We start from the raw sequence: 24,084 nt of genomic DNA, 5'->3' as shown, positions 1-24,084 counted from the left end.
AGTTTGTTAGACTTGAATTATAGTTTCCTTCTCTCTCTACTCATGAAGCACAAATGTCTCTACCTCACCTTGCAGAATTCTACAATTCCGTCTCTATAAAAAAAAATTCAAGGAGACTTTGAGGCCTTACGACGTGAAGGATGTGATTGAGCAGTATTCTGCAGGACATCTCGACATGCTTTCCAGGATCAAGTACCTTCAGACAAGGTAAGACAGTGGCATCTGGAGGAATGATGCTCTCTTGACCACTAAGGAGTCAAAGCCAGATGAGCCTAGACCTTAGGGTGAAAGGCCCTCAGAAATGATCCAGAATGCCGGGGAGAAAGTTTAAGAACAAAAACATTCATCAAGCACTGTGTACGTCAAGGCCGACAAGCACCAAACAGGCCGTGAAGAAGCTCTGTGACATTGACCTGGCCAAGGTCAACACCCCAATCGGTCCTGGTGGAGAGAAGGCGTATGTCTGGCTAGCCCGTGACTATTATACTTTGGATGTTGCCAACAAGATTGAGATGATATCAATTTGCCCAATTCTAAACATAAATTTTTCACTATATTGAAAATGTTTGAGTGTTATTTCTAATAGTGAAAATATGGAAACACATCAATGCCCAAATAATAATTGCCACCATTTTTGTTGAGCACCTACACCTATGTGCCTAATCCTTTGTAACCTCAAAAGGTATTGCATTGTGGATGTCCTTTTACTGATGACAGAACCAAAGCTCAAAGGGCAATGGAGTTACCCAAGATTAATCAGTGGCAGAGCTGGAAGTCACACGAGATCCAACTGGCTACACAACTCCTGTTCTGTCTGACACACCACACTCCACTTCCCCAATTATATAAAAGTACCGATTAAGAAAAAAATGGTGTCTGCTCTCATTAAAAAGTTATGCAAGCATCAAATGACATTTAGAAAATGTAGAGGACGAGATTAAAAACTTATGTCCTCTTTGAATATATATATGCACAATATGATTACGAATAATAGTCGGACATATATACATATGCTTAAGTATATACAAATGGTTATGTTGGTATATATTCTCTGCATCGATCTTATGACACTAATAATATATACATACAATATGATTACAAAAACACATGCACATACATTTACTCAGAAATATATACATGTACTCCCCATAGGGAACCTACAGAAAAGGACTACGTCTTCCGCCGAAGGATTACAGTGGCTGTACCGAGAGAAAGAGTCCATGTGTGATTTTTTTTCCAGTTTTTAAATTTATCAAATCTTTAATGAATTTTAAAAATATTCTTTTAATAAGAAAACCATTTTATTTGTGTGTATGTGTTTCCTAATGTTACTTAACGTAGATGTTACAGTAACAATAATATGTTAATATTTTTTACAACTTCAGTCAATATTCACGTATGTTGTTTATTTTATTTTATTTTATTTTAATTTTTTAATTTTATTTAAATCCAAGTTAGTTAAAATATAGTGTAATAATAATTTCAGGATAGAATTTAGTGAAAACCGTTTTAAAAACCTGAAGGACAATATGATGTCAAGGCATAGAACTGACATCATGAAACCAAAGCCCTGTAGGAGGCTTGCTCCCTGGCCTTTGTAAGATTTCCAGTGGACACAAGTCCAGTCCTGCTGAGACCTTGGGTTTCTCATCTGAATAATGTTTCTCTGCCGTAGTGTCCTGCAGAATTAACAGGACCATCAGATTGAATGAGTTGGAAGTTAACGATGATGTTGGGTTGGAGGAACGCTTATCTGTGACCTTGCTTAATCCATACCTGGGACATCGACCGTCACTTCCTAGCATAGTGGCGGGCACACAGTCAGTGCTCAATGCCTGCTTCACGAATAGATTTGCAAATGAGTTCTGAGCCTAACATGCTGCTATTTCTGCAAATATGGCTCCCTGAGAGATGGAGGGATCCTGACGTCTAGGACAACACCAGATCAAAATACTGGCCCGTCTTTTTATTTTCTTTTAATGTTTATTTATTTTTGAGAGAGAGAGAGAGAGAGAGAGAGAGAGAGAGCATGGGAGGGGTAAAGAGAGAGGGAAACAGAGGATACGAAACAGGCTCTGAGATGTCAGCAGAGAGCCCAGTGTAGGGCTCGAACTCAAGGACCATGGGATCATGACCTGAGCCAAAGTGGGTCGCTTAACCGACTGAGCCACCCAGGAGCCCCAGAAATATCGGCCCATCTTAACGCACGCAGTGTAGACCTTCACACTGCTGTTGCTTTCAGTATTTATTAGGCACAAGTATTCCAAAGAGTCATGGCTGGAGGTTGACCACCTGGGTAGCCAACTGCATATCCCCAGCCATGCTGATATGTGACCAGAGAGAAAAGAAGGGCGATTGAGTACATGGTGGTGTCAGCGGAGGAGGGCGTGGCCTTTGTGGTCCTGGGCCTGTGATGAGCCTTCGAGGTCGCTCCCACACCCGTCCCAGTCCCACAGGGCAGTGGGGGCATTTGTCTCCATTTGTGTTCAGAGTGAAATGGATAGGGAGCCGGTGCCTCACACAGAAATGGAAGTGAGGTGCAGGGCGGGTGTGAATCTGTCCCTCCAATGGCCAGGAAGCCTGCAGGACAGCAGAGATGTGCACGGCTGAACACGAAGCCTAGGGTTTGTCAAGAAAACTCTCTAGTCAGATGTTTGAGGAAAGAATGAAAGACTTGGAAGACCAAGCAGGCTTGTAGCACATGTTTCCTATAGGAGCTAACAGGATGTGACCCTCACCCTCTCTCTGTGGTTGAGCTGCCTGTCTCCCCTGGGATGGGGAGATACCCTCATATCACTGGACCAAATAATAATAATAATAATAGTAATAATATACGGAAATTAAAAATTCTCTCTCTCCTTTGCTCCCGCTTTCTCCCTCTTCCCCTACCCCCCCTTTCCTTTCTCTTGTATATTTCAAACCTTGCCTGACTAAAGAGAGAATAGAAGCAGTTGGTCTCCTATCTTTACCTGTAATGCTCTTTGTAATGTAATCCCCTCCTTGTGTGTCTCTTCCAGAATAGACATGATTTTCACCCCTGGACCTCCGTCTACCCCAAAACACAAGAAGTCTCAGAGAGGGGCAGCATTCACCTACCCATCCCAGCAATCTCCCAGGTGGGGCACGGAGACGTGGACTGACCAGCGGCGTGGCCCATCCCCATCCCCAAATCTCAGCTCGCTCCCTTCATGGTTGGGTGGGGTGGCCATTCCCCTCAGGAAAGTGAAGAAAAGAGCTTGAAGCCTCTTCTCTCCGGCTTGTGGCCATTTGTGAGGTTTCTGTAACAAAAGACTGCCCGCCCCTCTTCCCAGACCACGTGGGGGACACTCCCTTCCACGGTTAATGAAAATGAACATAATAATGTCTGTGTTATAAAATAATATGAGGCCTGTGAGTTTATCGGAATGGAAAGAATAGTTCATGTGGGCAGAGTTGAGGTGTTCTTGCTCCGGTCGGCCTTTGGCTTTGCCTACATAGTCGGCCCTGTGTTGACCGATCCCAGTCCCAGAGAAGGAAATCAGATGTGCGGCCTCTCGCCACATCATCGCGGGCAGAACGTGTCCGTCAGCAGGGAAGTTCTGCTCGTCCCACACAAAGTGTTTGGAAATGTTCCTTGCACAGGTCCCGAGGAACCGGGAGCAGTCCCGTCGGAAGGCCAACGCCCGAATGTACACCTTCTTTACTCCCAGAGGGCTTCAAAGCAGGGAACATAAATGAGTGAAGGGAGTCAGGCTTAAGAGCTCACACACACCTTATAACAACCAGGCTCCTTATTAGAAATGAAGCAAGAGCGTAAGAGTGATGATGGAAGGCATCTGACCTTCAGCCTCAGTCCTGGGGATAGAATAAGGGAGTGTGGGCCCTGACGACCTGGAGGGCACTTGCCGTCACCAAAGGAGGTCGTTGTCACTCCGATCTGCTGTGCTAATGTCAGGAATCAATATCCTCTGTTTCCAGATAGTCTAATTTATCAGGAAGAGCCCACTATCCAGACGTCACGTGACCTTTCTTATTTTTGAAATGGCTGAAATGTCTTAAAACTTTTTGAGCCAAGGAAAACACTAGTGGGCTAGAATTAGCACGTGGGCCCTGAGTTTCTGATGTCTGCTTTAATTTAAGACCGCTCAGCCGGAGACAGGCCAGGGACGTAGCAGGAGTGAGTAGCCTATGAGAGAGAAAAACAGCTACCTACAAAGTGCCTGATGCAATGGTTTTGAGCAACAGCCGGGCTCCCAGAAGATTCTTTTCTGCATAGATCGTAACCCACACCGGCATGGAGCCCATGCGAGGCACATCTCAACCCCTTCTCCGCCAGCATCCATTTTTGCATCGTTCTCCAGATTCAGCATTCGTAACAGAGGAGATATTGATACCCACTGTATAGGATTTCAGAGAGTGAACAACCCCACCCCACCCACCCTACCCCACACCCCTTGGAGTAGAAGCTCTCCGCCACAGTCCAACGCTAAAAGCCAAAGAAAGGACTATAATTTAAAGGCACTGAACCCTCAAGGCTCAGTTAGCTGATATATTAACTTTGACCCAAAGCCTCCTAAGACAGCTTCGTATTTGGCTTCAGATAATTGCTGCAGAGAAAGTAAGACACCAGTGCTGCAGGCAGGAAAATGCTAGCCTTTCTTGACTCACATGTGCCTCCAGAGTTGAGCGGGCCTCTTCCAGACTGCATCAGCATGAGCATGGGAACGATAGCTCCAGGGACCATGGTCCGCTCTGCTGAGACAGCCTGGCAAAGCAAAGACAGATACAACAATCTTACAGACTCGTTGGCTCTTTCCTAGGAACGAACCGTACGTAGCCAGAACATCCACATCAGAAATCGAAGACCAAAGCATGATGGGGAAGTTTGTGAAAGTTGAAAGACAGGTAGGTCTTTCCTTTTCCTTACCAAAAAAAAAAAAGCATATAAAATTTATTTTCAAATGTCATTTTTTTCTTCCATCGGGAGATACGATGGTTGAGTATCTGGGTATCTACCATTGAGAAGAAGGATGTGGAAATTAAACCGTGATTTGGCACTTACTGGCTCGGTGTCACATGCAAGTTCATTGATTGTGCTGAGCCTCAGTTTCCTCACCTGTAAAATGGGGATTCTAACACCTCATAAGGTTGCTATGAGGATTGAATGAGTTGGTACACGCGAATTACGTAGACGAGTGGCCGACGTACGATAGACACTCAGCAAATATCGCTGCTGTTCCCACGTGCCTCACGGTGCTCCCTTAAGAAATGATAGTTCCCTTCGCCACATGTCCTGGGTCCCTAATCCTTCCCTCAGAGTCCGGGTCAGTGTGTGGTCCCTGCGAGGAGGCCTGGAGCAGGGCGGGCTGTGGGTGGGTTCGGTCAGGGCAGAAAGAAAAGCCACTCACGCCCAGCTCACCTCTCATTTCCGCAGCAAAGGGCTTATATTAGAGCGTAGTCCATTCAAGTGCACATCAGATAAATGGCACTGTCAGTTCCCGCTAGGGTCCCCACCAACCTTCTTATTTTATTCATCACCCCAAATTGGATCTGCTCAAGAGAGGCAAGAGGAAACTTGAATGATTATTCCTTCCTGGCATTTCAAGAATATCATTTTTCATTTAAAGATTTTAATTTATAATCTCAGCTCTCCCATTTATCGCCTCTGTGACCGTAGACAAGCTACTTCCTCTCTCAGGGCTTGTGTTTCCTCACCTGTAGAAGAGAGGTAATCCCAGTCATAGGGATTGTGGTGAAACCCCTCCTAGGGTTGTGGTGAAATGAGATGAGTTAACAACTCTAACGGGCACCAAGCAGATCAGGTACCTACTAACTGCTCTGAGTCTTAGTTGCCAGGAAGGCTTGGATGCCGTCTCAACCCCTACCTGGTTCCGTGCTTCCTGGGGAGGTCGTGAGTCGTCGGGGAGAGAACGTCACCCGTGCCTACACGCACATGCACATGGGACACACACAAACACAGAGCCAGTTCCCAGTTTTGCGGGTAGGAGCAGATACACCTTACCTCAGGGCGGCTCGCGTGCCAAGGCCCCTGCGTGGACCCTCAGCTCTGGGGGGCACAGCCCTTGCTACTGACTGCCCTCGCATCTTTGTTAACACCGCACGGAGGAAGAACGGACACTCAAACCCACATGCTTCTGTCGAAGCGAATGTTTGCAAATCAAGAACTCCCTCTCCTTGACCCCACCGTCAGCAGCAAGGCCACCTGCTCCTCGGGTAAAACTTGTCCTCGGGTCACTTCTCTGGTTCCAGCCTTCCCTTCCCAGAAAGCCCCCGTCAGGTGGGTTCTAGGTTAGCGGTAACGGCTGCTCGGGGCTCAGAGTCAGGAAGCGCGGAATAATTAGCTGTGGTTAAGATTATGATTCGCAGGAACCCTCTCGCTTTCCAAAAAGTAGACGCCGTGGTTATTTCCTCCCGCCTGGTAACGGGTCCCCCCACAGTCCTGCAAAGGCAGTGATTCCCAGGTCCGTGTATTTTTCAGGTTCATGACATGGGAAAGAAACTGGACTTCCTTGTGGATATGCACATGCAGCACATGGAAAGGCTGCAGGTGCACGTCACGGAGTACTACCCGACCAAGGGCACCTCCTCGCCGGCCGACGTGGAGAAGATGGAGAACAACCGAGATTCTGATTTGAAAACCATCATCTGCAACTATTCGGAGACGGGCCCCCCCGAGGCCCCCTACAGCTTCCACCAGGTGCCCATTGACAAAGTCGGCCCCTACGGGTTTTTTGCCCATGACCCAGTGACCCTTCCCCGAGGAGGACCCAGTTCGGGAAAGGTCCAGGCGACGCTTTCCTCCTCAGCAACGACGTACGCAAAAAGGCCCACCGTCCTGCCTGTCTTGACTCTTCTCGACTCCCGAGTGAGCTATCACTCCCAGGCTGAACTGCATGGCCCCTGCTCGGACCGGGTCTCCCCTCGGCAGAGACGGAGCATCACGCGGGACAGTGACACGCCCCTGTCCCTGATGTCGGTCAACCACGAGGAGCTGGAGAGGTCTCCGAGTGGCTTCAGCATCTCCCAAGACAGAGACGATTACGTGTTTGGCCCCAACGGGGGGTCGAGCTGGATGAGGGAGAAACGTTACCTCGCCGAGGGTGAGACAGACACGGACACGGACCCCTTCACACCCAGTGGCTCCCTGCCTCTGTCATCCACAGGGGACGGGATTTCTGATTCCGTATGGACCCCTCCCAACAAGCCCATTTAAAAGGGGTCAGGGGCTGCGTCCTCCTTGTAATGTAGACACACGTTGTATGGCTCACTTGCTCTCACAGCCGACACTTATCAGTGAGACCACCAGTGGCTGCGTAAAAACACATGCATGTGTGCGGCGGCCTCCCACCGGGCAGGGCCTTCTTCCTCCCCAGGTCACCACAGTGAAGCCGCTTCCTTTTCAGCATGGTTTGCATGACTTTACAATATATAAATGGTACCGCTAATCTCTTCTAGGATACACATTTATCTGCTGTTCTTACTTTAAATCATGATTGGACCAGTACGGGGAGAAATTATCGACGAGCCGTGCTACTTGTCTGTTTGGGTTTTGGTTTGGTAAGCGGGGAATGTAGTTTAAGTTATTTCTCGAACCACTGCCCCTTTGTGTAAAACAGTTCGGTGATTAACTGTTTTCTACGGCAAGCAACTAGTTTGCTCAGCAAAAATGCATTGCGTGTCAATGAGGTGGCCAACCGAGCTAAAACGCTAGGAAAGGAACAAGGCAGTCATCGCCTATCCAAAAGCAAGAATTTTAAAAATTACCTGATTAAGGAAAAACTAGCAAAACCATCTCAAAGCTCTCAAAGGGACCTCACCTGGTCTGCCATTGTCTGGTATCATGCCTCGGTTTCCTCATCTGTGGTAATCCCAAGTGTAGCATTTCAAGTGAGTTATGAATTGACGGGGAGAAAATACACACACACATACACACTCACACGCAAGTTCAAATCGTGTCCAATTTATGTAGCCAAAGATAATGAAATGTATCAGAAGTAGGGTGCCCCTCTGGGCAGGAGCTAAGTTCAGTGCCTTCAAAATGAGGTTTCAACTCCCATGCCTCCCCCTGATACTTGTACAAAATATCCATCTCAGATGAAAATTAGAAACCAGAAATTATCCGGTCCAAGTTCTCCTTTGTAAAAATGAGAAACCTTTGACTCCTGTAGAGACAAGCCGGGGTCGGTCCATCGTCCCCTGGAGATCTGGGACTCCAAGCCCAGTCAGCTGACTCGTTCCATGCCCTGGTCTCCTCCTCTCACACCACTCTGCCCTTTATACGATGGGATCCAGAAATTGTGCCAAGATACCTGTCCTCCCTGTCGTGTGGCAGGCGCCTACAACACAATTTTCCCGGCAAGAGGGGCCTGTTTGCTTTTATTGCAAAATGTGCTTGCCTGACGCATTGCATTTAGGATCCAGAAACACACACACACACACACACACACACACACACACTACAAGCAAGCTTCAACATTTACTAATATGCAAAAGGGCAAAATTTTCAGAATCATCCAACTCTACTCCTCCAGATTTTTTAAATCACACGTAGCCGTAAGATTAGCCAAAGTGCGAACAGAGCCCCTGAGAGCACTGCCCTCGTGGATGAGTATTCCATATTAAGCACAAGCCCTCCTGTGGCCTCTTACAAGATGTCACTACTCTCTGAAACACTTTGATGGAGAAAGGTTTCTGTTAGGCTTGGGCTGGGTTAGCTAAATGACTAGGCCACAATATCACTGTCTCGCTGTTATCCCACATCTAAGCGCTGGTTGTGGGTGGTTACCATGGTGACCATCAAGCAGATCAAAGGGCCTAACCATCTACATGCATATTCCACTGTGGCAGATACCTGGTTGATGGTTTCATCGTGACCTGATGCAGAACTCTTGTACTGTGTTAGAAGGCAGAACTAGTTTCTCAGAGTCGACCCCCATGTCAACAGCTACTGTGCAAAAGGCTCAGAGTACAATAATAATGAAGGTTTGGTCCCTGACGTCAGCAGGGCACAACCAAAGCCTGCAGTCTTTGGCCCAGGGCAGGCATTGTCAGGGGTAGGTGACATTTACATGGAGTATCTCACAGAGAGGTATTGACGTTGAGGTCTGAGGTGGGAAAGACACAGGAATGAACACACACTTCGGATATGAACCTCCTCCCCTATGGTGCGCCATTTGACCTTCTAACAATCTGAAGGGCAAAGGGAATGGGACACATGCATGAAAGTGCCATTGGAGTTAATGACCTAAGAAACCCAATGCCCCTTCCTTAGGGTTTGGTTCTTGCTTCTGACCTTCCTGGAATCTTTTACTACAAATGATTGAGCTTCTATCATCTAACACATTACTATGGTTTTCTTTATGTACATGAGTTATTTGAAACAAACAAAAAAACTGAAGAATGAATCAAAGCCTCCACATAGGCACCAATTATTTTTACCTACCTTATGAATATTCTTGCAGAAGCGACTGGCCTCAGTACCTTACAAATACATGCATTCGCCAGGAACTCAATGGAGTCCTCAGCAGGATAAGTGAAACTTTCTCATCCTCAAGCTAAAAATAGTTACCATGGATCCAAAGTCAGAGGACCGCCTTGGGTTCTTTTAAAAACCTACAAAGGATAAGAGCTTGTATTATCTCTTAAACCACAGGAGGACAGCCTAGCTTCCCCTGCTGGATCATAAGGCCAGGATGACAGAGATTGGGTTTGTGTCAATTATCATCATGTCTCCAACATGTAGTAAGCTGTCATTATCAGTGTAGACGAAGACAAAACACATTTTTCATGAATGACTAAATGGTAAGACTTTTTAAAAGCTATTCTTTCCCATCTAAAAAAAAGAAAAAGAAAAATGATCTTCTGGAATTTGCTGCTTGGATATCCCTTAAAAAAAAAAGTCATCCCAGAAAAGCAAGCCAAATCTGTTGAAGTTATCTGCTCATGAACAATATCATCATCATGGCTGGCATTGATGAAGCAGAAATTCAAGGTGTAGAGTTGAACTTAAGTTATGGGGAGAAACAACGTGTGCTTCCACAAAGATCTTTTTGTCAGACACAAGAACAGCATGATGGAAAAATCCAACAGAACAGGCTAATAACGTGGCCCAAGATTATTCTACTTCAGATTTATCAGTGGTCCCGAAGCTTGCAGGAAAACTGCAATAGTTTTAGCAGAATACCATGAAGTTGTGACAAATTAATTCCATTATAAAAACTGGGAATTATTTCCTCGAGTGGCACCATAATCCCATTATAGGAGTTCAGTCTCTCTGTGTCACACTATGATATATGAACACTTCAAGAGGTCATTTTTTAGCAGAATCAAAATGAATGAGATCAATCTATCTTCCAAATGTTAGGTGAGAGGTGATCCTGTCAGGCTGAGAAGAAAGCAGTTGAGATCAAGTGTGCGTTTTGACCATCAAACACCAGCACACAAGCAAACACGAAAAGTTTAAGAAAAAAAAATTGTGAGAGGCAAAGGAAAAAAAAAACCATCAAACTGAGAAAGTTCTATTCACTGACTATTCTTTTTCTGGGGACTAAGAGCTTGGACTTCTTAGATATAACATGGATATAATAAAGCTCTAGTTTCAATGAAAACATCTAGAAAACACCAAGATATACAATAGTTCAAAATGAGCTAATTAGTCAGCAGTGAATGCATTATGCCTTGCCATCTTTGTGCAAGGCAGTTCCTAGACACTAAGTTGAAAGAATAATTACTTGTAGAAAATCCCAATATAATAAGATATACTCAAATTTGCAAGACCATTCTCCTAAATCCATGCCACTCTACCAAGAATGTAATAAAAACATTCATTTGTTTACCCATTTACAAGATTTACTAAGCACTGCCGTCTGCTAGGCACTGTGCAACATACTGGAAATTCAGAGTTAAGAAAACCACAGTTCCTGCCACCGAAGAGCTAGGAATCTGGTGGCCTCAAATATTGGAGGTCCCTACAAATTATGTCTACCAGGAATGGAAAGTATCTGATTTTATCCCCGAAGACATCTGCACAGATAGAAACACTTCCTCACATGGAATCGGTGGGAGATTGAGCATGGAGGAAAGTAAAAGCACGAATTCTCCATCAAAATGATAATGATACCATCAGTTCAGGGAAGACTGAGTGGTTGAATGAGGACTTTGAGTTTGGGTCCAATGCACTGGGCTTTACAGCTCCAGATAAACTACGTACAAAAGAAGTTCTAGACTATCTGAGAACGTTCTTGGGAAAAAACTAGCTTTCTCCTCCTCTCCAGATCCCTACAATGATTGAGTCCAGGCAAGAAGCTGGGCTACCTCCATTTCATTATGTTGACCAAGAGAGACTTGTACTAGCCAAGACATATATTTCAAGAGAAAAGTGTCACTCTGCCAGTGGGACTCTGCTAATCAAATTCTCCTGAAGTGAGTGAGAGAAGAAATTTGTTCAGTGGTCTAAGTTGACTTCACTTTGGGCAGTACTGACAAGCATATCCCCAGCTTCTCCCAGAAGGTGCCACATAGCTGGCCTTTGTTTTCTGTGAATATGCTTCCAAGGCACGTAGGACCATATGGATTTCCTTTGCTTTCTGAACCCCAGGCATCCTTAGGAATTTGCCTCGTGTCCTCACTAGTCCTTGGAGGCTTGCTTATTTGAAGATAAACTTTTTCAAAGAGTAGAAGTCCTTTCTTGGCATCCAAATCACCCAAAGTTTTTATGTTACTGATATTACACTACTCAAAACTGAGCTAAGAGTTCCCTAAACAAGGCAGCAGGTACCACTTCTCTGATGCCCAGATTAGAACATGTTAAGAACCAGGCTATCTCTATAGCTTTCATGGCTTGGGAAACCAGCAGTGGAAATCTCAAAGAGATATAAAGGATCTAGAGATGACCTGGATGAAAATTTGAATCTTAGGACACTCAAAAGTGTTTGACTTTCCTGGTCAGTTTTGATGTTCAAATGAGACGATATATATATATATATATATATATATATATATATATATATATATTTAAAGCCCCTAGTACAGTGATGGCTGGGGACTCTTACACATGTGCTTTTTTTAATACTGTAAATGGACGCCATTGCCTCAGTCTTTGGTATTATTTATGAATTCTAAATTTACCCCAAGAAATCCTTTTTAGAAGAAGAGTGGTGGAGATACAATCCCGATTCAGGCACTTTTGCAATGGCTTTTTTTCTTTTTTTTTTTTTCTTTTTAAGTACATCTCTACCAATGAAATGAGGAAGGACAGGAATATTGGAATGAAGGTGGCAGGACTGTTGGGTTGCGGTTGATTGGGTTGTGGCCGTTCCCTTGGACACACAATACCACCTGTTGGACCATTCTCTCAAAGGATGATCTCTAGGAGGCAATGCCAAGTAGCAGGGATAATTAAATATGAAGGAACTAGTGGCTGCAATGAGGAAAGTTAACCAAGCCATGATGTCGGTCAGACAGCACCCTAGCAATGAATGGAGAACTTCCAGAGGAAAGGGTTCAAGCTCGCTCAAACTCGCCCTGGGGGGATTTGTTCCCAACCTCTAACAACCTCAACTTTGTTATCCCCATAGGAAAAGTGTGACCAGTAGGTTGCTTTATTATAATAGATGCAGGGAGATACAATTTCATAGATTCTTGATGTTCAGAGCAAGAAGAGTCCTTGATCATCAAGAAAAACCACTTCTCTGCTCAGATCAGGAAGTAGAGGCTCAGAGTAAAGGGAGTCACACTAGTCACTCTGTGTCTAAGTGATTAGGCAGCAGAATGAATCAAGAACCCAGGTCTCCTAACTCCTGGTCCAGATATCAGAGATCAGATATGGATGGTAAGTAACAACTGAGAAGAAAACATTACAGGTGGGCCCAGAAGATGAATGAGAACTTCCTGGCCCACTCCGGAAACTGCTAAACCAGATGCATTGATTGGAACTCACTCCTGTCTCTGGAATATGATTGATCTCATGCCTTGAAAGATGACAATGTTTCTTCTCCCAAGATCCTGCTGACTCTCAGAAGGCCTGGCAAAACCCATGGCTGCTGTGGGCGGTTGAGAAAAGGGATAAAGAACAGCCTCATGGCCATGCAAGCACTCTCCTTCACTTCTCTGGCCTCGACAACTCTGTCCCCTCCTTGTCCTGCTAAGCCTGGACTGGTTCTATTCTTTGGCCCCCTCCCCTGGACTCATTCAGCTCCAGAGCCATCACCCAGGTTGTATCCTCATCCAGAAGCCAATTTAACAGGATTCTTCCTTGGGGAAAAAAAAATCTGTGTTTTTGATTTTAGGAAATGGGATGTGATTTCTTTGGGGATCAGTATGACCCCAAGTCATTAGTTCTACTAAGGTATCCCTTTGCAGTGGGATCTCTGTCTCCTGCTTTGTCTCAGAACATGCCCATGTTGGCCGGATCACAACTGGCACTCTAGGGTTGTCACTAAAAGTTGCAAAGAAGCAGACAGGATCCAACTTAAGACACCTTATGTTTGTGTAACTGGGAAATTATTTTAGAAAGTAAACAGGCCTCTGTTGGCTCAAATGAGGATTAACATAGTTGGTTTCCACTTATGTAGTGCTTGGGATAGATTTGCCAGAATTTGGTAGGCCTCCCGATAGCCCTTGCTAGACCCCGTAAATAGACGTCCAGGTCTCCTGAGTCAGACTGAACCAGAAACTTCTAAGACAAAGTCAGAATGATGGCAGTAATTTTAGACTGTCATTCTACCTGTCTTCTTAGCCTCTAAATAGCCCTGTTCTGTGGTTTAAATAAGTTTCAGGGGGAAATAAGTCAAAAATGGGCTCTATGTAAGAATAACCTGAGTGTGACTTATAATTAAGCAGTCAAAAGCCTGGCCTAATGCTTAGGAATATCTTTGTAATTCCTCTTATATTTGTCAAATGGACTATAATCTGATGCCTAAGAGGAGTGGAAAATGGGAACGTGTTTTCTTCCAGTGTTCCGCTCTCTTCTTCTGCCCACAAGACGGGTCAAGGAAAGGGAGAGAAACTTACCCAAACTGTCTTTCTGAGTTGCATGTGATGTGATGGTCTCTCTCTTGACTTCTGCGGTCCTCACCACAACCCCATGTAGGCGGTGTTGTCTCCCTCGTACAGTCAAGAGAACTGAGGCTGGGGGCAGGGAGTGGGGGAGGATACGTTGCCAAAGGTCACTCATTATAGAAGTGCTGGGTTTTAACCAAAGCTCATGTACCTTCAAAATTCATGTCTCCCCCTACTGAATCTCCTACATCAATGGAAATGCTCCCACATCATGCCCTGTGGTCCCCTACCAAGACTTGCCCTCCTATATCCAGTTGACTTTGTAGTAAAACAATCAGACCCATTGATTCCCTGGATAGAGTAGTGATCCCTGTGTCAGCTTCTCCACTTGGCTGTTCAGTGGGTCCTGCCTATTCCTTTGAGTGGGCTCACAATCGAGCTGCTAGTGGCAGAAAATAATGCCACATTAATTCTTCACCTCGTTCACTCGTTCATGGTGGAATCCATTAGTTCTTAGAGCTTGGTGTGGCTGCAGATAATCCCACAAATGCCCCTTATTCTCTGCCCCCAAGCATCTCCTGTCATTGCTTTATCCAAACAAATTCAAATGTCCTTCTGCCTCTGGTCTTTTATCTCTAGGCTATACCTTTATTTCAGGGCTTTGAAATCCTGCAGAAACAGGTGAGTCTGCAAAAACATTCTTTGGGAGGCCAAACGCTCAGAACAGTTGTGTTTCTCTTCCTCAATATTCAAAAGATCACAGGTCCTGGTGGAAGTCAACCTGATCTGGTAATTGGGCCCCTGCCCTCCTCTGAATACTTTTTCAGGCGAAGAGGGAGCAGCTCCACCCTCCACATTCCTTGAGGGTTAAGAATTCACATGCGAGAACAACCTCCAAGATTGGTGGCAGCCAATTTTCAAGTGTCAGAGATTTTGCTGTTGGGGACACGAGGCAGGCTCTGCCCCATCTCAAAAGTCACCTTAGCAAGATGGGTCCACTTCATCAGATTTGTCAATCATTTCCTGTTTTAAAGAGAAAAATGCTCTCTACGTTGCTTTCAGTGGGATATGGCTTTTCTTCCTTTTTTTTTTTTCTTTCTAACATAGCAGTGATGGAAAACACAAATCTCTGCAGAGTAGATCGAGACTTCCAGTGACATGAATCCATTGTATTTGATTTTGGATTGTATTTTCTTTAACCCCCTTTATTGGCATAAAATTCTGGTGCCTTGCTCCCTGAATTTGTCTCCATGCTACAAGTAGGCTTTCTTCACATTCTGGCTTACACGGGAACACAACTATTCCACAAGTGGCCTTTAGTGCTCTTTATAATATGATTTCCTGTAATTTTTAAACTGTATGTGTAATTTCTATTCTGGCTCTGGCCAATATTTGAACAACTTTAATCGGTTGATTTCCATATATATTATGCAAACACTTCTTACCTGATTTTTTATGTTCTATCTTAAAACAGATACTGCACCACTTATTAATAAATAGACATTTCAATGGTCATGGGACAGAGTGTTATTTGCCCCATTGGCAACATGGAGTGACAACACTGTTGTCGGTTGTGGGAAGGGGGGTAAAAGAGGAGACATGAGCATATCTGTAAATGTGAGGAAAGAAACAGTTGAGAGGGAGAGGATAAAGACTCAAGAAAGAAACTATGATGGAGGCAAGAGTGATGTGGATTACTCTTGGACCCATAACATGTGAATCACACTCCCCAGAAACGACCACTATACGAAGGCTGGAGGTACAGCGTTTCGTAAAATATTATCCCACCTTCACAGTTTTTAGACCTGATCGCTCCCGCTTTATAGATGAGGAACTCAAAGCTCAGAAACATAAAGAGACCTGGTCAAGGTCAGACCCCAAGAAGTGGAACATTAGGAATAAGTCATAAGTGGAATAAGTCACAATTAGAACCCAGGACCACCCACCCCCAAGCGTTGTGCTACTTCCTTTGTAGAGGCTTCACCTCCTACCCCATGTGGGAGGAGGAACAAATGGATGGCTCAGAGAGACTGTGAGTGAGGTGGGAGGAAGTCAGGAAAGCACACATCAGTTTGCCTCTCTCTATTGTCAGTAAGTAGGAAGGGAAGTTTTCTCACAAGAATAGAGTTGGAGTGGGGAACCCTGGGGGGTTACTGAACCTTTTGATGCCTAAGTTCATCATCTGGAAAGTGGGAAGTTTGAACTGATATCTATAGAGAACTCAGCAAGGGAGATAGCACATAACAAATGTTCAATGAGTGATAGTCAAAAGCTGTACCCACATACCAGGTTGCCTGAATTTGGGTTTCCAGAAGAATAGAGACAAGACGGTGGGTTCAGGGAGTTTATTTGGAAAGTGATCCCAAGAAACACCACTGAGAGAGTGGGGAGAGTGGAAAAGGGAGGGAGAAAAGCCAATAAAGGAAAAACTAATCCTTCAGGTAACTGGGCTCAATTCTATCAGGAACCCCATAAGAACCATATGAAATGTACCAAAGGATTATTCCACCTTGAGACAGGAATCTGGGGCGTTCATCCACTGACTCCCATTCTTCTTTGGTTGAGGGTTGCCCCTGGGGTGTTAAATCTCCTACTCTGTCAGCTGAGCAAGCTCCAAAATGCCAAAGCTCTAAGGCAGTAGAGCGGAGAGACACGGCCAGTGGAGATGTCAGCATGTTGCAACCTACCACAACTATAAGTGAACTCAGAGGTGGGCAGAGGGGACACCAGGTGGGGTGACAGAAGCACCTGGTACATAAACCCACTTGAAAACACTACATACACAAAGGTAAGGTCGACTGCCACAATTGAGTCTGTAAGCCAAAGGACAAATTTGACCCACACTGGACAAGCCGGTCATGGCGCCCATGACCATGATCCATTGTTAAAATGGTGCCTGGAGCCTCCAGGAACCAGGGTAGGTAGCCACTCTTCTGCTAGAAGGTCATCGTGCTGCAAAGTCCACATCAGTCATCAGAAATGCCTGTGGCTGACTTTGCGGTTATGAGAAGAGTATCCACTCTACAGCAATATATTTCCCTCCCAGCAAAGTTTACCCACCTCTGGCAACTGTATGGCAGAGAAGGAGCGTGAAAATGATATCCCTGAGAAAGTCTCTTTCCATCTGCACAAATGGAGCAGCAGCCCATTCATAGCCCACTATCCCAGATACTCCTGGGACCCAGTGGCTCCCGCTCCCTGAAGTCGTGTAAGGTGTCTCCCCTGAGAAAAGTCCAATTGTCCTTGTATCCTGCCTCTACATCAGTTTATCTTCTAGTCCTGGGCAGATCAGTGTCAGACCAGTGGAGAGCAAGGGAGTCGGCAGAACAAAGAGGAGTGAGAAATGAAATAAGAGAGGCAAAAGGCAGGTCATGAATGGCCTCGTGGGCCATTATAAGGGCATTTGCTTTCATACGGAGTCAGATGAGAAGTCCCTGCAGGACTTTGAGTAAAGCGGTGACTAGACCTGATTTATGCCCAATTCTCTGGGCGCTATATTGAGAACCCACTAACAGAAGCAGGGGCAGAAGCAGGGAGATTAATCAGAAGCCACACTGCATTAGCAATAATCCAGGTGAGAGCTCAGGCCAGAGCAGCAGGGCTGGAGGTGGTGAGAAGTGTTTACAATCTGGGTATGTTTGAAGGGTCGAGAAGGCAAGTTCTGCCGATGAACGGAACGCGAGGTGTGAGAGAAAGAGAAGAAGCCAGGACGAGTATAAAATTTTTCACTGAGCACCTGGAAGAATCAAGGTGTCATTAACTGAGCTGGGAGTAGATTAGGGGAGGGGCACGTTTTGCAATAAGGACATGAATTTGGCTTTTTACCTGTTAAATTTGGGATGCATGTGGGGCATCTAGTGGAAATCCTTTGTACGTAGTTGAGTGTGTAGTTAAGGAGATCCTTTGAGGTTGAGTCGGCATCTCTATCATCTATCAATTGGTCAATTCAACAACATGTAGATAACATGAGACAAGATGACGTCCCCAAGTGAGCAAGTACAGAGAGGAAAAAGAAGACATCCAAGGACTGGGCCGTGCAACATCCAGAGGTCGGGGAGGTGAGGGGAGTCCAGCAAAGGAGGCTGAGCAGGACTTGAGCTAGAAGAAAACCAGGAAGGTGTGGCGCTAGGGAGGCCAAGTTCAGACCTGGTCCCGAAGAGCAGGGTCGAGTGGTGGCCCCAGGTGCTACCGAGAAGCTGAGTAACAAGAGGAGTTGGTGGTGTGGAAGTCATAGTGACCTTGACAAGGTCAGTCCTGCTGGGATGCTGGTCTGATACCTGACTGGAGGGGCCTTGAGAGGGAGGAGAGGAGGGGGGCCCTGGAGTAGAGAGGGCCCATGGTGCCCATTTTAGGTGCACAGTTCCGTGTGTCCAGTACTTTTACAGTGTTGTGCAGCCATCACCCCATCCGTCTCCAGAACACTCGCATCTTGTAAAACGGAAACTCTGTCCCCATTAAACAGGTGCTCCCCACGCCCCTTTCCCTAGTTCCGACAGCCACCATTTGACTTTCTGTCTCCATGATTTTGACCAATCTAGGGACCTCGTGTAAGTACAACCATACAGCATTTGTCTTTTTTGTACTGTGTTTTTAAGTATCTGAAAATGAGGCTCAAAGAGGCTAAGCGATTTACCACGGCCACACAGCTAGCAAATCACAGAAGCAGGACCAGGGCTGTGGCTTTTTTTCTCACCCAGAAGTGTTATTATGGTTAGCACAACAGGTATGTCTCCCGGGAATCAACGAAATGCACAGAAATGCATTCTTTCTAGGACGGTAATGGTAAGAATTATCAAATGTCCGCTAAGAACCAGGTACTGTAAGCTCTTGCTTTGTGACCATTTGGTCATGATAACCCTCTGCAGAGGCCACTGTTGTGATCTCCATTTCACTGTGAGATGACATGATGAAAACAGTTACTTTGAGGTAACTGATCTCCCCAAACTGAAATGTGAAGGCCTGGAGCGCAGAGATCTCAACTCTCTCCCTCTCTCTTAGAGCTGTGTCCCAGCACCCTGACCAGGTGAAAGGAGTCTCCTGTGTTACCCCTGTAGACAGGATTTGGCCTTGCCCCTCTCCCACGTCTCCACATCTCTGTACAGCTACTTCCTCTGGCCATCAAAGCAGCAGCAAATGGAGGCTCCTCGGATGTGCAAATTCTCTGGCCCCAGCCAGACCAGACTCTGAAGCTCTGGGGTTGAGCCCAGCAATCTGGGCTTTAACAAGCCCTCCAGAAGATTCCCGGGTCATCAGCTCTGAGATACTTATCCTGCACATATCATTTAAAATCCTGGCCCTTCAGAAGATTCCCTTGATTCACTTTAGATCAGGGGTGGTGGCCCTTTCTGGAACCGTCACACTTTTCTGTGTCCCTAGTCATACTGCACCATCCATGACTCACAGACAGTGAGCTCCCTGGGGGCAAGGACCAAGAACTGTCTGCCGTTGTGTCCACAGTCCTTAGCACAACACCTGCCTTGAGGAAGAGCTCGCGAAGCTTGAGTGAGAAAGGGTAAATCCAATGAGTCTCTTCCAAACATCTACATTCCAGGAATCATTTGAGATGCAGATTGAAGGGGGCAGAGTAATGAATGAAAGGTGGTAGACCCAGAAAATAAAAAGGCTATTAAGAGGAGTCCTCTAAGAGCCAGATGAAAAACCAAGGGCAGGAAAACAAACATTCATTCACTTAGTTGTCAAACCTGTGCTGATTGTCACATCTCTGTCAAACTCCATGGTAGTGGCTTGAAGTACAAGGGGACTTGCCCTGAAGGTGGACACAGCCTACTGAGGGGGACAGACAAGCAAAGAGATCACCCCAGCACAGCAGGATAAGACAAATACTAATACAATCCCCTTAATGGTAGGGGTGGGAATCCGACAATGCTTCCTAGCAAAGGAGATGTCTGAAATGAAGATAAAAAGGACAAGGTGAAGTTCGGGGTGTGGGTAGATGAAGGGAGAAAATAGCAGCCAAAGACCTGTTTTTTCAATGTTCATTTATTTTGAGAGAGAGAGAGAGAGAGTGGGGGAGGGACAGAGAGAGAGGGAGAGAGATTCCCAAGCAGGCTCTGCACTGTCCGTGCAGAGTCTGACACAGGGCTTGAACTCACGAACTGTGAGATCATGACCTGAGCCAAAACCAAGAATCGGTCGCGTCACCAACTGAGCCACCCAGGCACCCCAAGACCTATTTTAAAAGCATGAATTAGATCATGTCTCTCTTTTGCTTCAACTCTCCCAGAGCTGCTTCCAGCAGCTAAATTAAATCCCAAGCCCTTACCCTGGCCGGCAGGGCTTCCTAATTCTCTAGCAACATCTCCTGCCTCTCTCCCTTGCTCCTGGCGTTCCAGCAAGAGGGAGGTGCGAGGAAAGGCCCATGGAAAGGAGAGCAGCAAGGACACGGTTTGAATAGGAACCCCAGGCTTCCTGCTCTTGATGGAGCAGAAAGCGTGAGGTCAAGGGTGGCAAAAAATAGGGTAGGGAGGGGACCGGTGTCTGATCATGGGGAACACTGTGTGGGTTAGCCTGGCGCACCCGGGGTCCATCTGAGAGGGGATGAGGTGCCGTTGAAGACGGTCATGGTCAGTTTTGTGGTCTGGAAAAATCACTTGATTTCGACAGTGACGACCATCCAACATGGTAGTCACCAGCCATGTGTGGCTACTGAGCATGTAAAATATGACTAGTCCAAATTGAGGTGCACTGGAAGTGCAAAATACACACCAGCTTTTGAAAACCTAGTGCAAAAAAAAAAACTCAATAATTTTTCATATCGATTTTAGCATTGAGATACTAGTTTAGATATACTGTGCTAACTAAAACACATTCTTAAAATTAATCTCACCCGATTCTTTTTTGCTTTTTAAATGCGGCCACTAGAAGACTTTAAATTGCATGTGTAGTTTGCATGACCTTTCTACTAGACAGAAATGTAGACGATGGATGAAGAAGGAGAAAGACCAGTTCGGAGATTTTATCAAAGGTCTAGCTGAACAATTGATTTATTCATTCATTCAAGAAATATTTATGTCAAGCATTGCACTAGCCCCTGGAACGTGGTAGTGAATATGGCAGAGAAGGGCCCTGATCTCCTGAACTTGACATGTCTGGCAGGGAAACAGACCATAGAGAATCAAGCCGATAAATAAACAGAATAATTAGGATTTATAATGATAAGCAGAGTAATTACAATAGCATCCTTTGGTGAGGCACCCGATTGTAGGCAATATTTACACTGATAATTGAAGGAGAGAAAAGAGCCAGTCCTCAGAGAGGGCCAGGGAAGAGCATTCCAATCAGAGGCAACAGCCAGTGCAAAGTTCTTGGGGCTGTCACTCCGAGGCTATGAACAAGGGAAAAAGTGCTGTGTGATTGTAGCTAAAGACTTAGGAAGAGGGTATCTGTGTGAGCCCTTGCGGGCCAGGGGAAGGAGGCAATTTTATCCTAGGTATCTCTAATCACATATTTAATGATTTATCTCTACTCACATATTTATTATCCTATTGATATGAAATGTCCAGAAAAGGCAAATCTACAGGAATGAAAAGTAGATGGTTGCCTGCAGCCGGGGTGGGGGTGGGAGGATTAACTATAAATGGGCACAAAGACTCTTCCTGGAGGGACAAAAATTGACTAGAAGCCACTGAATTATACACTGAAAAATGGGTGGATTTTAGTAGTATTTGTGAGAAATAAGCCCACCAGACCAATCAAAGGAAGGATGCGGAGACTTGGAGGACAACGAAGCAAGGCTTTAATCAATGTTCTTGCAAGAGTGAGTGTCTGATGGACAGGCTCACCAGGGGCAGTTACAGCAGACAATTTATCTCCTAGCAGGAAGTCATGTTCCCGGTTCCTCATTGGCTGAGTACTATAGAGGTAAGTCCCGCCCCTGGGTCCTCATTGGCTGAGTACTACAGAGGTTACAGCCTTACCCCTACATCATGTATGGCAAAAAGTAGTCTGATTGGAACAAATGTACATTGCCTGAGGTGACACAGAGACTTTCAGTCCCTCCTCCCTTTGTTCTTTGGAGCATGCTCATTGTGAAGCCCACAAAAATAAGCCTGAGAAATAGACCAGGGAAGAAAACCAGGAAGGGAGGTGTCTGAGCGTTTGGGACTCCATTGCAGGGACTGGGGCTGGTACATATTTCCAATAGGTTGCAAACCTACTGTTAATTAGACAGCATAGTTTTTATTTGGTATTTCTGAAAATGAGTCATCTCTCTTACGTCTCACAGTATGTAAATTTTACCTCAGCAAAGTTATTTAAAACAAGATCTCTCTGGATGATATAAGGGAAATCCATTCAGGGAAGCACGGGTGATAGCAGGGTGACAAGTTCACGGGAATTCCAACGGCTCAGATAAGAAAAATCAACCTTGAACTTGGGTGATAAAAATAGAGCTGGCAAGGTTTCTATAAAGGGCAAGATAGTCAGTATTTCGGGCTTTGTGGCCCGTGTTTCTCCGCCACAACTCCTCAACTCTCTCCTTTTAGCACAAACACAGCCCCAGAGAGTATATAAACGAATAAACGTCACCTTGTGTCAATAGAACTTCATTTGTGCATACTGAAATGTGAACTTCGTATCCTTTTTACATGTCATGAAATACTCCTCTTCCTTTTATTTTTCTTTTTCAACCATTTAAAACTGTAAAACCAGGGTGCCTGTTGGGCTCAGTCGGTTAAGCTTCTGACTTTGGCCCTCGTCAGGATCTTGCAGTTTGGGAGTTCAAGCCCTGCGTGGGGAACTCTCTCTACTGTCAGCGCAGAGCCCGCCTCAGATCCTCTGTCCCGCCCTGTCTCTGCCCCTCCCCACCCCGCCCCTCTCTCTTTCTCAAAAGTGAGTAAACAGGTAAAAATTTTTAAATAAAATAAAACTGTAAAACCATCTTAGGCCTGATTAAAAAACACATGAAGTGAGTGGGCCAGGCTTGTCTGCCCTGCTCTGGGCACCAGCTGCAATCGACAAACGGTCCCAGCCATTTCTTCAGAGACTTCCGCTGGCCCGCATGACAGGGGACGCTTGGCAAACAGACCTTTACAACCAGGAGGGAAAATCATCACCTAGTGATCCTGTTCTGCTCCTTCAGTACGCGTAATTACTGTCAGAAGAGGCTTCCTGTCCCCCTGCTCAATCGGTGCATTGTCATTGTCATTCTGCTCACGGAGTCTATTCAGCCCTGAGCAGAGGCATTTTTTTTCTAACGGGGTTGATCCTGTTTCACCGCCCTGAGTTTTTGGCAGGATTATTATTTCTTTTCTTTTTTTTCCCTGAAGGATTTAAAGCAAAGTTATCAAGCCTTTCCCCACCCCCCCATCCTGTGTATCTTTCACTAAGAACTCATATAAACCCCACAGCTCTGGCTTAGCCGTTAATCTTTCTGGCTGCTTAAAATCTTTGAAGTCATTTATCCCACTCAGGAGACAGGTAAGTCATATATTGTAGATATTTTTAAACCCTCCGGCTTCCTCTCTTTCCCGGAGCATGAGGCCAGATAAGGAATGCATCTGCTATAATTCCCAAGCTCTGGGCTCCTGGTTGCTGAATGATAGGAGAGAAGTTTCTATCACCCAATCTCTACAATGCACTTATGCTAAGACTCCGCCCCTTGATCACAGTCCCTTTCTGGTTTCTTTCCCTTAAGCTATTGATTAGAATCTTAGTGCAGTCATCAGCTGTAAGGATGGCTTGTCCTCACATCTGTGATAAAGGAAACGTAATCTTTAATCCAAAAAATTGGAATGGGGTTGAATGAATGCCCTAAAAAAGCGCTGGGAGCAAAGCAAAGCAACGGCTACAAATTATACTTTCTTAGCCAGTGGCCCAACCAATCACAGGCTTTGGTGGAGACGCAGACCTGGGGTTCCTGTCCTGGCCCTTCGGCCGCCTTCTGCTGGGCCAGGTGCTTGTCCGAGCCTCGCTCTCCTCAAACTATACAATAAGAAGAACAATCAAGGCTGCTTCAAGGACTAGTGAGCGACCGTGTGTAAAAGTCCTAGCCTATCAGATAGTTAACAAATAGGAGATTCTTCCCTCCTTTTTCTGCATTAATTGTCCTTTTTTAATTTTTTTGAA

The 24,084-nt window shown here is 45.5% G+C and overlaps 1 protein-coding gene across 1 annotated transcript in view; it reads left to right on the top strand.

Moving 5' to 3' along the window:
• KCNQ3 (potassium voltage-gated channel subfamily Q member 3) overlaps positions 1-7,213 on the top strand; it is a 309,556-nt gene extending 302,343 nt beyond the window's left edge. Inside the window, exons 12-15 of the mRNA XM_047073817.1 lie at positions 76-207; positions 3,018-3,116; positions 4,800-4,884; positions 6,479-7,213. Of these exons, the coding sequence (XP_046929773.1) occupies positions 76-207; positions 3,018-3,116; positions 4,800-4,884; positions 6,479-7,213 (1,051 nt within the window). The remainder of the gene's footprint in view (positions 1-75; positions 208-3,017; positions 3,117-4,799; positions 4,885-6,478) is intronic.
• Positions 7,214-24,084: the final 16,871 nt, after the last annotated feature.

This window comes from Lynx rufus, unplaced genomic scaffold (genome assembly GCF_022079265.1).
Source record: "Lynx rufus isolate CCGP_SWC_20201006 ecotype Redwood Valley unplaced genomic scaffold, mLynRuf1.p SCAF_12, whole genome shotgun sequence".
Lineage (NCBI taxonomy): Eukaryota > Metazoa > Chordata > Mammalia > Carnivora > Felidae > Lynx > Lynx rufus.
The sequence above is the reverse complement of the archived record's forward strand: the minus strand, read 5'-3'. Positions and strand labels throughout refer to the sequence as shown.